At 37.8% G+C, this 15,168-nt stretch overlaps 1 protein-coding gene across 2 annotated transcripts in view; it reads right to left on the bottom strand.

Moving 5' to 3' along the window:
- Window positions 1-15,168, bottom strand: part of LOC127963566 (semaphorin-3G) — a 31,255-nt gene that overhangs the window by 4,548 nt on the left and 11,539 nt on the right. For both annotated transcript variants that reach the window (XM_052563540.1, XM_052563541.1), the window contains exons 2-12: window positions 14,259-14,416; window positions 10,860-10,922; window positions 8,113-8,232; window positions 6,072-6,162; window positions 5,456-5,572; window positions 4,633-4,781; window positions 3,571-3,685; window positions 3,377-3,446; window positions 739-1,115; window positions 563-654; window positions 115-156 (exon numbers count right to left, since the gene is read on the bottom strand). In XM_052563540.1, coding sequence (XP_052419500.1) covers window positions 115-156; window positions 563-654; window positions 739-1,115; window positions 3,377-3,446; window positions 3,571-3,685; window positions 4,633-4,781; window positions 5,456-5,572; window positions 6,072-6,162; window positions 8,113-8,232; window positions 10,860-10,922; window positions 14,259-14,416 — 1,394 coding nt within the window. The remainder of the gene's footprint in view (window positions 1-114; window positions 157-562; window positions 655-738; window positions 1,116-3,376; window positions 3,447-3,570; window positions 3,686-4,632; window positions 4,782-5,455; window positions 5,573-6,071; window positions 6,163-8,112; window positions 8,233-10,859; window positions 10,923-14,258; window positions 14,417-15,168) is intronic.

The following is a 15,168-nucleotide window of genomic DNA, read 5'->3' as shown; positions in this document are numbered from 1 at the left end:
TACTCACAGTAAAAGCCTCTTTGGGAATTTTGTGGAAAATTAATTTATATTGCTGCTTATGCCTATGCTCACGGTAATTTGCAGAAACAATATAGCGAGCGTGCACGAACTTACCCTTTTCACAGATATGTCCATGGAGGTTATGGGAGTGGGTACCTGCAGAGATAAATTTAATGAGAAACAGAACTAAAGGTACTTTTCAAAGTTTGGGTTTAGTATGATTTTTTAAGAAAGAAATTAATACTTTTATTCAGCAAAGATACATTAAATTGTGCAAACAAATGCTATTGCAAATAATGTTGTTCATTTAAATTTTTAATTTATCAAACAATCCAGAAATAAATTATGATTTTCACAAAAATATTAAGCAGCACAACCGTTGTCAACATTTATAATAATAGGACATATTTCATTTTTGAGTATCAAATTAGCATTTTTGAATAATGACAATGAAGGCTGCAATGGCTGGTGAACATTCAGCTTTTTCCTAAATCAGATATTCTCACAAACAGACATATAAATTCACACCTCATAACACCCATACACATTTAGTCTCACAGACCTTGAACACCTGCATCTCCTCCAGTGTGATCTCCTCATTTGCAAGAGTGTTTCCATTTGCAAGTACGATAATCTTTAGCACAGTCCCAATATCTGAAGAGGTCAAAGGCCACAGTTATTCTTTCATGGTTATAAACACACTTGAGTGTTAACTAAACTGATGGCACTCTGTCTTACCAGTGCCGATGAACATGACATCATAGTATCCATCCTCGGCCTGTGTGCGGTCTACAGTGATGTGTGTGAGCCTGTATGGGGCGCCAGTGTGGAGCAGCAGTGGTTCCCGCTGTGATGGGTAAATCGGGCGCCACATTAGTGGGTGTGTTCGTGCAAATTGCAGAACAGCGTCTGGAAACTCCAGTGTGCTGCGGAAGGCACGACCAGGCTGGGCCGTGATCTTACTGGGGCACACTCCTGGTCGCGGGTAAGGGACGCGTCCTTCGTAAGGTCCCCACTGATAGTCAGGTCCTTCCTTATGAGCAAACGGCCCGTTAAATGCCTCCCGGATATCAGCCATACTATAGACACACACTGCATAGCCCTGAAACACATTACTAGAGAGAGAAAATGTTCTGTTAAACTCGCATACCCCTGATTTATGCTCTAAAGGAAAATGTTTGTTCTGTTGAAAACTGACTCATCTATGGGCCATTCAAGATGTAGAAGCGTTTGTTTTCATTGGAACAGATTTGGAGAAATTTTGCATTACATCAGTTGCCTACCAATGGATCTTCTGAGGTGAATGGGTGCCGTCAGAATAACAGTTGAAACAGCTTATAAAAGCATCGCAATAATCTGATGAACAAACAAACTTATTTATATCTTGAATGGCCTGAGGGAGAGTACATTTTGAGCAAATGTAAAATTTGGGGTTAACTATTCTTTTAAAAATTACAAGGCAATGCCAATTCATTATACATTTCAAACCCAATGGCAATTAGAAGTGTTTTAAAAAATGTCATAAGTAAGGAAGGCGGCATAAAAATACATAAGAAAAAAAATGTTAATCTACAATGATTAAAACAAATAAATAAATATACAGTACAGGTATATATATATATACAGTATTGTTCAAAATAATAGCAGTACAATGTGACTAACCAGAATAATCAAGGTTTTTAGTATATTTTTTATTGCTACGTGGCAAACAAGTTACCAGTAGGTTCAGTAGATTGTCAGAAAACAAACAAGACCCAGCATTCATGATATGCACGCTCTTAAGGCTGTGCAATTGGGCAATTAGTTGAAAGGGGTGTGTTCAAAAAAATAGCAGTGTCTACCTTTGACTGTACAAACTCAAAACTATTTTGTACAAACATTTTTTTTTTCTGGGATTTAGCAATCCTGTGAATCACTAAACTAATATTTAGTTGTATGACCACAGTTTTTTAAAACTGTTTGACATCTGAGTGGCATGGAGTCAACCAACTTGTGGCACCTCTCAGCTGTTATTCCACTCCATGATTCTTTAACAACATTCCACAATTCATTCACATTTCTTGGTTTTGCTTCAGAAACAGCATTTTTGATATCACCCCACAAGTTCTCAATTGGATTAAGGTCTGGAGATTGGGCTGGCCACTCCATAACATTAATTTTGTTGGTTTGGAACCAAGACTTTGCCCGTTTACTAGTGTGTTTTGGGTCATTGTCTTGTTGAAACAACCATTTCAAGGGCATGTCCTCTTCAGCATAGGGCAACATGACCTCTTCAAGTATTTTAACATATGCAAACTGATCCATGATCCCTGGTATGCGATAAATAGGCCCAACACCATAGTAGGAGAAACATGCCCATATCATGATGCTTGCACCTCCATGCTTCACTGTGTACTGTGGCTTGAATTCAGAGTTTGGGGGTCGTCTCACAAACTGCCTGTGGCCCTTGGACCCAAAAAGAACAATTTTACTCTCATCAGTCCACAAAATGTTCCTCCATTTCTCTTTAGGCCAGTTGATGTGTTCTTTGGCAAATTGTAACCTCTTCTGCACATGCCTTTTTTTTAACAGAGGGACTTTGCGGGGGATTCTTGAAAATAGATTAGCTTCACACAGACGTCTTCTAACTGTCACAGTACTTACAGGTAACTCCAGACTGTCTTTGATCATCCTGGAGGTGATCATTGGCTGAGCCTTTGCCATTCTGGTTATTCTTCTATCCATTTTGATGGTTGTCTTCCGTTTTCTTCCACGTCTCTCTGGTTTTGCTCTCCATTTTAAGGCATTGGAGATCATTTTAGCTGAACAGCCTATCATTTTTGCACCTCTTTATAGGTTTTCCCCTCTCTAATCAACTTTTTAATCAAAGTACGCTGTTCTTCTGAACAATGTCTTGAACGACCCATTTTCCTCAGCTTTCAAATGCATGTTCAACAAGTGTTGGCTTCATCCTTAAATAGGGGCCACCTGATTCACACCTGTTTCTTCACAAAATTGATGACCTCAGTGATTGAATGCCACACTGCTATTTTTTTGAACACACCCCTTTCAACTAATTCAACTAATTGCCCAATTGCACAGCCTTAAGAGCGTGCATATCATGAATGCTGGGTCTCATTTGTTTTCTGAGAATCTACTGAACCTACTGGTAACTTGTTTGCCACGTAGCAATAAAAAAATATACGAAAAACCTTGATTATTCTGGTTAGTCACATTGTACTGCTATTATTTTGAACAATACTGTATATATATATATATATATATACTTAAACTGAATGAAATAGAGTGCAATCAGTATGAGTTGAACAACACAGTGATTTAACAGAGGAAATGCACAGATAAACAGATGTGCTTTCAGCCTGGATTTGAAACAGACCTGATGGTGCTGAAGATTGCGTAGATCTCTGGATTGGTTTCATCTTTGGTCCTTAACAGAAACACATCCTCTGCAAGACAAGCACAAACAGTCAAAGATCACACCAGGGTCGTAAGAGATCAAAATGATCTAAAGTGTATATAATATTGTATATAAAAAAGAAGCCGAGGGCGTGTGTGTGTTTGTTGTCTCACCCAGCTGGTGAAAGTGTGTTTGGATGCCATGGGGTCCAGGAACAGAACACACCAGTCGGGCTTTAACAAATGTGCTCCACTTATTCACAAGCACCCTCTGCCCACCAACATCATTCTGAAACCACATAAACAACAAATCATGAGGCGTTGATTTCACTTCTGGACAACAGATCGGCGGAAAGTCAAATCCCAGTATCATTTACCCCCAGACCACACACAATGAACTGGGTAAAAAAAACTATCCTTTCGTATCAATTTGTATATTATCCATCCTAAGTAGTATGAAAGATTAGAATTAGTGCATTCCAAATCATAGTACACTCAACCTAGTATACCGAAAGTGCCAAAGTACATCCATACATGCTTTTCAGCAAATATTTCCCACAGTTCCTAGTGCAACAGAGTTTTTGACAGTTCCCACAACTCACTTTTTCATCTGAAGTGGTTTATTAAGGGGGTCACACACCCCAAACCTCTGTAATCTGAACCCTGTTTATACATAAACATTCAGTTGTAACTTTTCCCGTGGGAATAAGAACAGTTAAATATCAAAATATCTCAGAGAATCGCCAGTTATGGAGATTATGGCACTGTAATGGAAATACTGTTACGGATTCCCAAAAAGCAATTCAGCTTAGTATACCGTATCGAAGACACATGGGTGGCGTAAAGGATCCTAAATCTGTGTAATCGGTATATGTGGAGATAATCACCCTCTCTGCAGTGTAAGAGAGTGTGTGTGTGTGTGTGTGAGATTTGGGAATGTGCTGAAGTGAACAATGAATAGCAGTCAAAGTGACAGTAACGTGCGATTGACCCCGGCTCTTTGAACACTGACCTCTGAATGACAGAGGGAGATTTGTACTGCTCCCATTACTCTACACAGCCTTGTGTGTTAGTGTGTATGTGTGTGTATGGGCACTGGGGTAAGGGGTGAGTGTGTGTGTGATTCAGAGGCATGCAAACCATCCAGCAGCTGTGCACATGTGGTTGAAAAAAGGCAGAAGCAATCCAGTATACTGGCCTGCTTGTGCCTGAATGTATGTATGTGGTTTGTCTCACCGCACATAATCGTCCAATGCGTGTGTGTATGGCTCCTTCATCGTCTCGCTCTGCGCTCTCTGTTGCTCTCTCAGTGAAGAAGAAATAAATTTTATCATCATCTCTGTCTGCACTGTCAGGAATGAGGTGGGCCGCAATAAACCTGGGCTCTGTACATGCACAAACACACACATACACACTATTTTAATGCAGATCTGATTGTTTATGCAAATCAATTAATTTTGACTAATACGAAATCAATACTAATTGGATATTTCATCAATAATGAGCACTCATGTCCCATGATTTAAAATACAGAAATACATAAAAAATATTACAGCTTATATTTTAAAAAACGATTGTTGTTAATAAATAAAGATTAATTAACAATTGCAACATTTATTGTGTTAATTTAGTATCAATATTTTAAATTACTTTTTTTTTTGTTTCATTTTAGTCTACGTTTTAGTTATTTTGTAATGTACTTTTGTAATTTTTATTTTTTATATTTCTAATCTCTATCTAATAAACATTTGTTTAACATATAATGTTTCTTTAGCTTTAATATATTTTTATTTCAGTTTTAGTTTTACTTGAATCTTAGTACTTGAAAAGTTTATTTAAATGTTTATTCTGCAAAGGCATCATATCTAAGTTTTATGTAAGTTTTTAATTTCAATTAACAATTCGTTTTTTAGTTTTAGTTTTAGTTAACAATAACAACACTAATAAAATGTATTAATGTCAATATCCTTTCCAGTCAATATCCTTTAACATAAAATGTTAAAACACAAAAGAAGACTGAGAAAATATCTATCAATATAAAAATTAAGTAATTTTGTACCATGTAGGGTTTTCTGATCCATCTCTGTTCTCATGGGTGAGCGAGTCCCTAAACCTCTCAAAATCACAGAGTCTCTCCCCAAAAAATCTGCAGTCAGACCGGTGTACAGCTCTCCACCTGAGAGAGAGATAGAGAGAGAGAGAGAGAGAGTCATATACACTTGGTCTTTTAAAATGAGATCATAACATTTTACTGTTATTTTATTAATACTTAAACTTGAAAACTTGACACTCGTGTGCGGTACGTCAGTGTGTGAAAGTGTCTCCAAGGTCACTAACATGCACTCTTAAAATCTGCTCCAAAATATATTACATCTGGCAAAATGTCACATGAGGAGAGCCAAGACTGTGCAGTGTTGTAAAGACACACACACTGGGATATCTGTCCATGCCCCAGAAGAGTGTAATACACCCACAAGACCCCTGCAACATTAAACCTGGACTGAAGAACAGAAGAAATTTCTCCCATCAGAGCAGTCAAACCTCCACCCATCACACACAAGCCAAAACACACACACACACACACACACGCACACACACAAATGTGCTCTGACATACTTATGAACACACAACAAAAGCAGGCCATGGCATGCTGAAATGTACACACTGTAATGTACCTGTGAAGGTGCTTGCGAAGGGTAGTTTGGGGTCATGGGGACATTTCCCCCTCCCGTTCTCCACTGTGGTACGATCCAAACTGAACACATGCTGCCAAAAAGAAGTCCGAAAATTCACATCAATTTCACAACTCAACAATAAACTTGAGCTCACAAATGGAATTTCTCTTGGTTGTGAAGAAATGTATTATTTATTTTTACAATGCAGAGATCTACTATTAATCATGTTCAGTTTGGTCTATTAGAGACCCCGAGGCCCACTTAATATTTCAAAAGATATGTTTATTATTGTAGTTCAGTTTAATACTTCCTGACTTTTCCTCACCTTATGAGAAGTGATTATAAACAAAACTAATAGCTTAAAAATGTCACAATACATTAGTTTGAGATCTTACAGACCACGGGTATAAAAAAGTGAAGACTGAAATGCAAACATTTTTTTACGTACACTACTGTTTAAAGATTTGTGGTCTGTAAGATGCTTTTGAAAGATGCTCACCAAGGCTGCATTTATTTGACCAAAAATGCAGTAAAAACAGTAATATTGTAGAATATTATTACAGTTTTTATTGTAATAATTGAATATGTAATTAATTCCTGTGATGACAAAGCTAAATTTTCATCAGTCATTGCTTCTGTCTTCGTCATTTTAACATGCTGATAGTGATTTTGTGCTCATGAAACATTTATGATCAATGCTGAAAACTTTTTCAGGAATAGTTGATGCAGCCTATAGGAAGATAAAATCAGCATCTATTTGAGAAATAATGAATTATAAGTCTTTGCTGTCAATTCAGATCAATTCAAAGTATTGATTGCTTACTGACCCCAAACTTCTGATTTGGTATTCTCTACCAGTTTATTGTGATTTGCTCATTGTAGTTTGTGTCAAACTGACCCCAAACAGGAATAACAGTGTTGGGGTTCAACTAACTAAATTTAGCAACACTGCTAACTTTTACTTGCTACAAATATCAGTAGCATGACTTCATAGTACTTCAGCTGTTCTCATAATACCGTCGCTCTTTAGGTAACAAACTGCATTTTCCAACATATACCAGAGAAGCTTTACACAACACTACATCATTGTTTTTCTTGTCACAGTCTATAATAGACAGAGCTTTACAGCCAGAAGAGCTGAGGCAATGACTGTGCTCTCATACACAATCCCTTTTCTCTTTGTTATACTGTAATAAACATTCAAAAGATTTAAAAAAATGTGAAATGGTTTGTTCTGGTTTACATTTAACCGATTCAAATAAATGATCCACTGATTTAGTTGTGAATGATTTGCAGATCCTCAGTACCACTGACAAACATATAATCTTGTAAAATGTGTGGTAAGTACTGCCGCTCCATAGTTCAGTACATGCGATAGTGAATCTCGAAAGTGATAAAGAAACTAAAAAGCGATTGTGCATTCAAAAGTGTAGATCACAATGCCAGCACAACATTGTGATGTCTATCAGCCGCCGGCGATGGATGATGGGATTGACTATCAACCCAACCCTATGAGTAAGTGTTATCCTTTTAAATAGTATCATCTGACTTTGAGTTTCTAGGGTGTACTATATCAGAGATCTAAAATGTAATAATAGCAGTGCAGAAGTTTTACTGTCATTGATGTTAGACACTGCATGGGTGTGTCCGGTGATGCCAAAGAGCTTAAACCTCTGGTGCCAGTTCAGTTACACAATGTAGTATTGTCTGTTTTCAGAGATCTCTGGTGCCCTGTGCGACGCAGTTAAAACACCTCAAAGGAAGTAAAGGGCAGCTCTATTCAAAATACACACACACACACACTATTTGTCTATCCTCTGCTCTCAATCCTCTGAATTAATGTGTGTCTGTGTGTTTTTGCTATGTATCTTCTCTCATGATCTTGTCTTGACCCTAAGGGCTGGCCTGTTGGTGGGTGACCTCTGACCTTAAACAATTAGGTCTCTGATATACATAATTAAATGACATCCTCCTGATGTGCATACACAAACACACTAGGTGTGAAGCAGTGGGAGGGAGTGTTTTGTGTGTCGTGTGTTACCTCTCCGCGGTGTCCGACGTTCACATACGCACACACGGGCTGGAAAGCTCCAGTTCCACAGGCCAGTAGGTGAGTGCGGTTAAATGGCTGCAGCAACCGCACAAAGTTTGCACACTCCATCTGTACCAAACACACACAGAAAGAGTTCATGTTAAAAATGTTGGGTGTTTTTGTGGCAAATGACGGTACAATCTTGATGATTACAGCACAATTACTTACACAAACATACAAACACATGTATTTTACACTGGATAACCAGGTTAAACTCATCAAGTTTATAATCACAAGGAAATTTTGGTATATGTGAGTGTGACCAGTATTTCCCTGTAGTGTTTGAATGGAGAGTTATAGTACAAGAATTATCATCATTTTAATGGATCAGAGAAAAAATAGCAAGAGAATGATCCCTACTTGAAATTCACTGAAGGGAAAGAAGCTCTTACGGTTCAATTACTGAAGGGTTCAGAAATAGGAAGACGTCTCACATACACACACACACTATCAACACGTACACACTCTAACTATGACCACCTGTATGCATTGACTGTGTAGGGTCAAAATCAGTGGAGCATAAAATAACGAAAGGTCAAGTGTCATAAAAGATGCAGGCAGATGCTCAAACTGTAACCAGATGTTAAACAGCAGGACTGAGAGAGCCAGAGAGATCCAAAGCAGCAATGTACCAGTCAACAGAATAAAATGGAGCCTGAAAGTTCAAATATTCTGTATATAAATGATAAAATACTATTTATTGTGCAGACTGTCAAACTTTATATTAAGCGGTTTCATTTTCCATTCATTTTCTATGATTTATGGTATTTTTGCAGACATGTAATTAAAAATTTAAGACAAACCCCATTTGTGATAAAGCTATGGGTAACACTTCAGTATAGGGACCAATTCTTACTATTAGTTGCTTGTTAGCATGCCTATTAATTACATATTGGCTTTTTATTAGTACTAATAAAACACATATTCTACACTCATAATTCTACCCAGTACCTAAACTTAACAACTACCTTACTAACTATTAATAAGCAGTAAATTAGGAGTTCACTGAGGCAAAAGAGAATTTTAGTGTTTTGATAATTGCGAGAATTGGACCTAAAGAATTAAGTGTGACCAACTTATTCTATCAACCCTAACCTACTAATTCTCTAATGAGAGTAAGTTTACATGTAGTCTAAAGTGTACTATCAAAATAAAGTGTAACCCTAAAATATCCAATGTAAAGCGCCACCTGTCATTTGTGTGTGTGCTGTCATGTGGCACATAAAACTCAGTAACACTTTGTTTTAAGGTGTCCTTGTTATATAAGTTACATGTACTTACTATTATGATAACAATAAATTATGCATAATTACATGCAAGTAACACCAAATAAAAACCCTAATCCTAACCCTAACCATAAGTGCATGTAGTTAATTAATATTACTCGGTACATAAATGTATAATTACTGTACACTGTAACAAGTCCATCGCTCTGTTTTCTTTGTGGATAATTTTGTGTCGTTTGGTCCACAGCCTTCTCACAGCCTGTTGTTAAACAGATGTGTCGCCTTAGTGGCATGAAAATATTCACGTAATCGTGCTGCTCGTATGAGGATGTTTGCAAGGTACCAGCTGAAGTGCAGCAAGGACTTTGCAGTTTTTAGTTTTTATGCGTTTTGCACCTCTACCGTAGACCAAAGCGACCCTTTCCCTGCCATGTTGGTTTTGGAGCATCGCAAAACCATGTGGCAACGCGTCCTTTTTCGTGCTCCAGCATGGTTAGCGCTCACACTGTATGCGAACCAAGCCCGAGTCCAACTGAACCGTGCCCTGGCCCACCTCTTCCAAGCGGGCCAGGGCCGGCTAATCGAGCCGCGCCCGGGCACGGATCGGAGCACTCACACTAGTCAAATGAACCGCGCTTTGGTGGTCAAACGCACTCGGGCACGGTTCAAACTGGCTAGTGTGAGTACACCCTAAAACACTGCTGTGAAATCGCACTCACCTGTCACATCAAACAATACTGCCGGGACAGTCACCAGAGCGGGACACCATGGCGACACCTCACATTTCCACTTTATGAGTGAAACATGCTAAACACTAACAGATGCAGAGTTTATCTCCAAACAAGTGTGTGTGGTAGACAATTAGGGGCAGAGGACAGGAAAGATTTAACTTGGAACACTATTAACATATTCATGGTGCTGAAAGAAAAAAGGGAGAGGCTGAACCAAAAGAAAAAGAATAAGAAACAGAAATGTAAAAAAAAAAAGCAAAGGGGATTTCGAAAAATGAAAGAATAACTTTGTTCTGTGCATTGGGACGGCCTTCTACGGTCGTTAGGTTTAAGAGACTCATGAGTCACACACAAACTTGGTTGGAAGCAAGACAACAATAAGTGAGTGGATCAAATCTCATTTATGGGCGTTTGGCTTCTTCTCTCCAGTCTTCACGCCAACTGCAGCACACTCAGAGTATAGCTGGAGATGGACAGATGTTTTCGTTTGAAACTCCAGATTGAACCACATGAAATAAGGTAGAGAATCACACTAACCAAACATTCCAAAACAAACTACATTTGATGATTTATGCTGTCACCAGCTGGATCTGGGATATCATGAAAGAACCTGACATATAAAGTATGCCAGCCCCCAACCAAAAAAAAAAAAAAAAAATTGGGAAGCTGTGACAAAAGCTGATCCAACTTTTGAGTTAGTTGATGCTTTTAGAGAATTCAGAACCAGTTTTTCACTCACCTCGGGATCTTTCCCTTTGAGAATACAGTCCTCACGATTCTCAGGCAATGAAGGCCAGTGGATCTGGAGATAAAGAAGAAGAGCAGATGACATGTAACATCTCATAAATTAAACACACACTAAGCACAGCTCTGTCCATCTCACACCCAGACTTATTTACTTGCTAAGACTAAATAAACCACGAGATCCAAACAATACCAAATCTATTTCCAATGATCTTTTCCAATGGACAAACCATGTCCTGCCCTTCTTCTTTTTTTCTTCTTCTTCAGAAAGCCATTTCACTTGGATATTCATCACAATTTCTGTGCTAATAAAGTGACACCAAATGAAATTGCAAAAATAATGGCTGTCTCCTGAACAAGCCCCCGTCTGCCACTGGTCAGACAAACAGATTGGTCTCACCCCATTGGTTGAGCTGATTTTACTGTGTCTGAGCACTCAGTTAAACAGTGTGATGTTTTGAAAGCACCACAGTGCCAGAGTTTACGCTCTTCAGGGAAATCAAGCCACAAATGCCATACAAATTGTCTCTGCTCATTATGTGAGTAAAGTGAGTGTGTGTCTCCAAGGGTGGGCATGCGACAAAAATGCTTTTTTTTCCATGAATGTCAACAATAAAGATAGATTTATGAAAACAATAACTCTGAGAGTGTGAAAATCACAAAAACCTATCCTGATGTTATGAACGATTGAGAAATAAACATAAACCCATCTGCTAGGTCCTCTATCCAGATATATATACAGTGATTGCACATCCTGGCACATTCATTTCTCATGCGTCACAGAACAGTCTGGCACACAAGCGCTGTCACGTTCAGACCACACATGGACTTTTGGGTTTGTTTATACAGATCTGCAAGCATTATTTCACAAGTTATAGTCCTCTTCAGCAAAAAAAAAAATGAATTTAACACAACTATAATTATCAGTTTGTGTTATTAGATACATCATTTACACATTAAGATCATATTTTCAACAAAACATTTGGTTAAATTCCCAGGGAAATGTGGTACACTGTGAATGCAGTTTAAATCCTTTTGGATCTGCCACATGTGTAAACTTGTTGACCAATCGACCTCTTTCCATCACATGACATTTACAAGCCTTCTACCTCTTGTAAAACGCCAGATTTCATTGAATTGATTGATTGTTTGAATCTGTTCCAGCCTTCATATGATGAAATCATTAGTGAGTCATTTGTTTTTATTTACCCTTTCAAGCTCTTACACATTTCGACATTGTCTAAATCCGGAACCTGTAATCAACTACGTTACCAAGCATCCTTCCTTTGAATGAAAGCATTTCCTCTTTCCTTAATTAGTCATCACCTTTATTCTTCAGGACACTTGGACTAAAAATAGTCCAAATGTGGCTGTCGTTGAGTTGTAGCGACCTAAAAGGTAATGATAAAACACTTCAGAATACTATAAAACCATGGTGTGAAGGAAAGGGCCCTGGCTCACTGGTTCAGCTTTTTAATTTGCTCTGGATGGAACATGTTTAAGATTAACCAACCTCTATTAACCATGGGAGAAACGCTGCATGGTTAATCCAGGTGCTGATAGTTCTCTGAAATGAATGAGTGAATGATTCCACAAACTGAACTGAGATCAGTTGAGATGAAGACGGCAGGTCATGGAGATTAGCAGTAAATGCATGCCCAAGAGGGAAAAGGAAGTCAGATCAGGGCTGAGTAATTTTTCCCACTTAAAGAACAACATCATGAATCACTGCTTGATTTCTGTGGTACATTCCCCTTCGGCTGGGAAGCTTTACTGATAGCATCTGCAAAACAATCTTACACACGTAAATTTACTCATCTTAACATCCTCATTTTGTTTTCTGGCTAAAAAAGGATGAAAAACATTTTCTGTGCCTTGTTAATGTAGCTTTTTGTAATTAATTCTCAGTATAGAAGGTAGTATCCATGAAAACACTGTGGCCAGTGGTAGAACGGTGGCCTTACAGAATGCATAAGGGTCTAACAAGGCAGAAAATGTCTGTCCTTGAGCCAAAGGTCAAAGGGTCATAACCTCAGATGTGGCAGACCCCCCCCCCCCCCCCATGTGTCTATCACCATGCCAATGCACTTCCTCTTCCTGTTCATATCCTTAAACAAGGCCACACACAATAATAAGTTCTTTGGAGACTACATACGAAAACAAGCTCACTTGTTAAGGCTTCAGTGACTTGAGTCATAACATATTCACATGAACAGAGGCTTTAATTAAGCTCAAACACACACATACAGTATACAAAGTTAACTGCACAGGGAAAAACTGACAAACCCTGGAGACAAGTAGTACTAAAGCATTTCTGCTTTTACAGTCCATTTAGTTCAGTGCCTATTTACACATTGTGGCTCCTCTCATAACTCACAACTTTATTTTAGAAACTACACCACAGATGTGCGAAAATAATATGAAAAAGGGCAGCAAATGCTGAACTTGTAAAATCAAGCAAGACCATTTATGTGTTTATATGTCTAGGTGTGGTCTAAACAAGTCTTGGTCACAAGTGTGGTCAGTTTATATGAATTTCATGTTCGTTTGTGGACAGCTGTTTTTGTGTAATTTTTAGTAAACATTTTTATGGATGAGAAAAGAGGTAAAAAACAACAGAACGAAAGTCTGTTATATGTGTATCACATTAAGATTATTGTATCCAATATGGATTAAAGACTCATTAGTTCATTAGTTTATATTTATGAGAAAGTAAACATTTTTAATAACATGTTTGGCCTGCCATCTGTGACAGAAGACCTGAGCTCTAAAAGTTCTAAAGTGTTTAAATAAACTTTTGATAATATGTACATTACTCTAAATACTATATTGGTATACAGACATTTCACGTTAATTTTTTTTTTTTTAAATAAATATTTAAAATATTTTTTATGCATAAATACATGCATAAACAAACAAACAAATTAAATGAACAAATGAATGAATTTGGGATGGTGGTGAGATACCAACAGAATTTCCAAGCCAATGCTAAATGGATATCTATTGACTAGTGGAATGCATCTGGCTGTTTTAAAGACACATTGACAAGTCAAAACAATTCAGCTTTTAAAAATGTATCTTAACACGCGTGTCTTTTTTCCATTCTGTTGCCTTCATCTAGTTTTTGAAACATAATGCATCATATGTGAACAGGCCGTTACATGGCCCTTTGCTAATCATGTGTAAAATGTTTCAGCACATGTAAGTGTCTGCTGATTTTATCTGTGTCTGAAGATAACAGTCTCCAGTAGAGCAGACTGAATAACATGACACCTCTCACTAACAGACCCTCATTCACCTACATAATCACTAGCACTTTTTCTGGGCTCTCACACCTGTGTCCTCCATGTGCAGCTTATTATCTTAACATTATGACAATGATAGCATGTGTTACCTCTTTAGCATCATGTGTATGATCCAGTCTCAGCGAATAGAGAACATCCTTCCCTCCCAGGAAAAGCCTGTCGTGATATTCATCCAAAAACACAGCCGACAAGTGCAGATCTCCATTGAAACCACTGAAAATAGAGGTACGGTTTGTGGCCAACAGATCTATGGGAAAGGGAGAAAGAGAAAGTGATATGAATTATGAATGACACAATGAACACCACATTTCAACTGAAAAATGACAATAAATCTGTCTCTACTAGTCAAAGCAGATTTATGAGGAGAAAATGCAGAAAAGAGGACACTCATCTTAAATCCAGAACAGCTCGAGAAGCATGTGGAATGTGACTGATGGGAGATCTCTGAGAACTAAACCACTCTTTATCTGTTTTTCTTGTTTTCAATTATCTTTAATCGTGCCGTATTGGCGTGACTATTTGTTCAGTGCTGCAAGTCTAAATATTACGGATTGCAAGTTTACATCAGTTCTTTTTCCAACAGAGGCATTTTTAACCAAACTTGGCAAGACTTTGCTTTCTGTTGAAACTGATAAAATCTAAGAATCTTAAACACGGAGTAATAACTAGCTGATACATTTCAGAGTAATTTCAAATGTATCAACTATGTGTTCAAGTAATTTGTCCACAGTGAAAGCATCGCATTGCATGAAAAACAATGTTGTATCGCCAAAAAGGCAGTCAGAACATATCTGATGTTTAATATTCAGTGAAGTGGGGAAGGATTTTGAACCAATGAGGTTTCAGTCATTTGTCAGGGCTATTCTGTGCAACACAACAAAAATATAAAATCAAGTGACCAATAAAATTTGTTGTTATTCATCTTGGGACAAAAACTGAAACTTACATGGAAGAGTTTTGTTGTACCTGATCAGGTAAATATGCAGTCACATTGTTTAA

Source organism: Carassius gibelio, chromosome B8, assembly GCF_023724105.1.
Source record: "Carassius gibelio isolate Cgi1373 ecotype wild population from Czech Republic chromosome B8, carGib1.2-hapl.c, whole genome shotgun sequence".
NCBI lineage: Eukaryota > Metazoa > Chordata > Actinopteri > Cypriniformes > Cyprinidae > Carassius > Carassius gibelio.
Note: the sequence above shows the minus strand (reverse complement) of the source record. Positions and strands in the feature narration are given on the sequence as shown.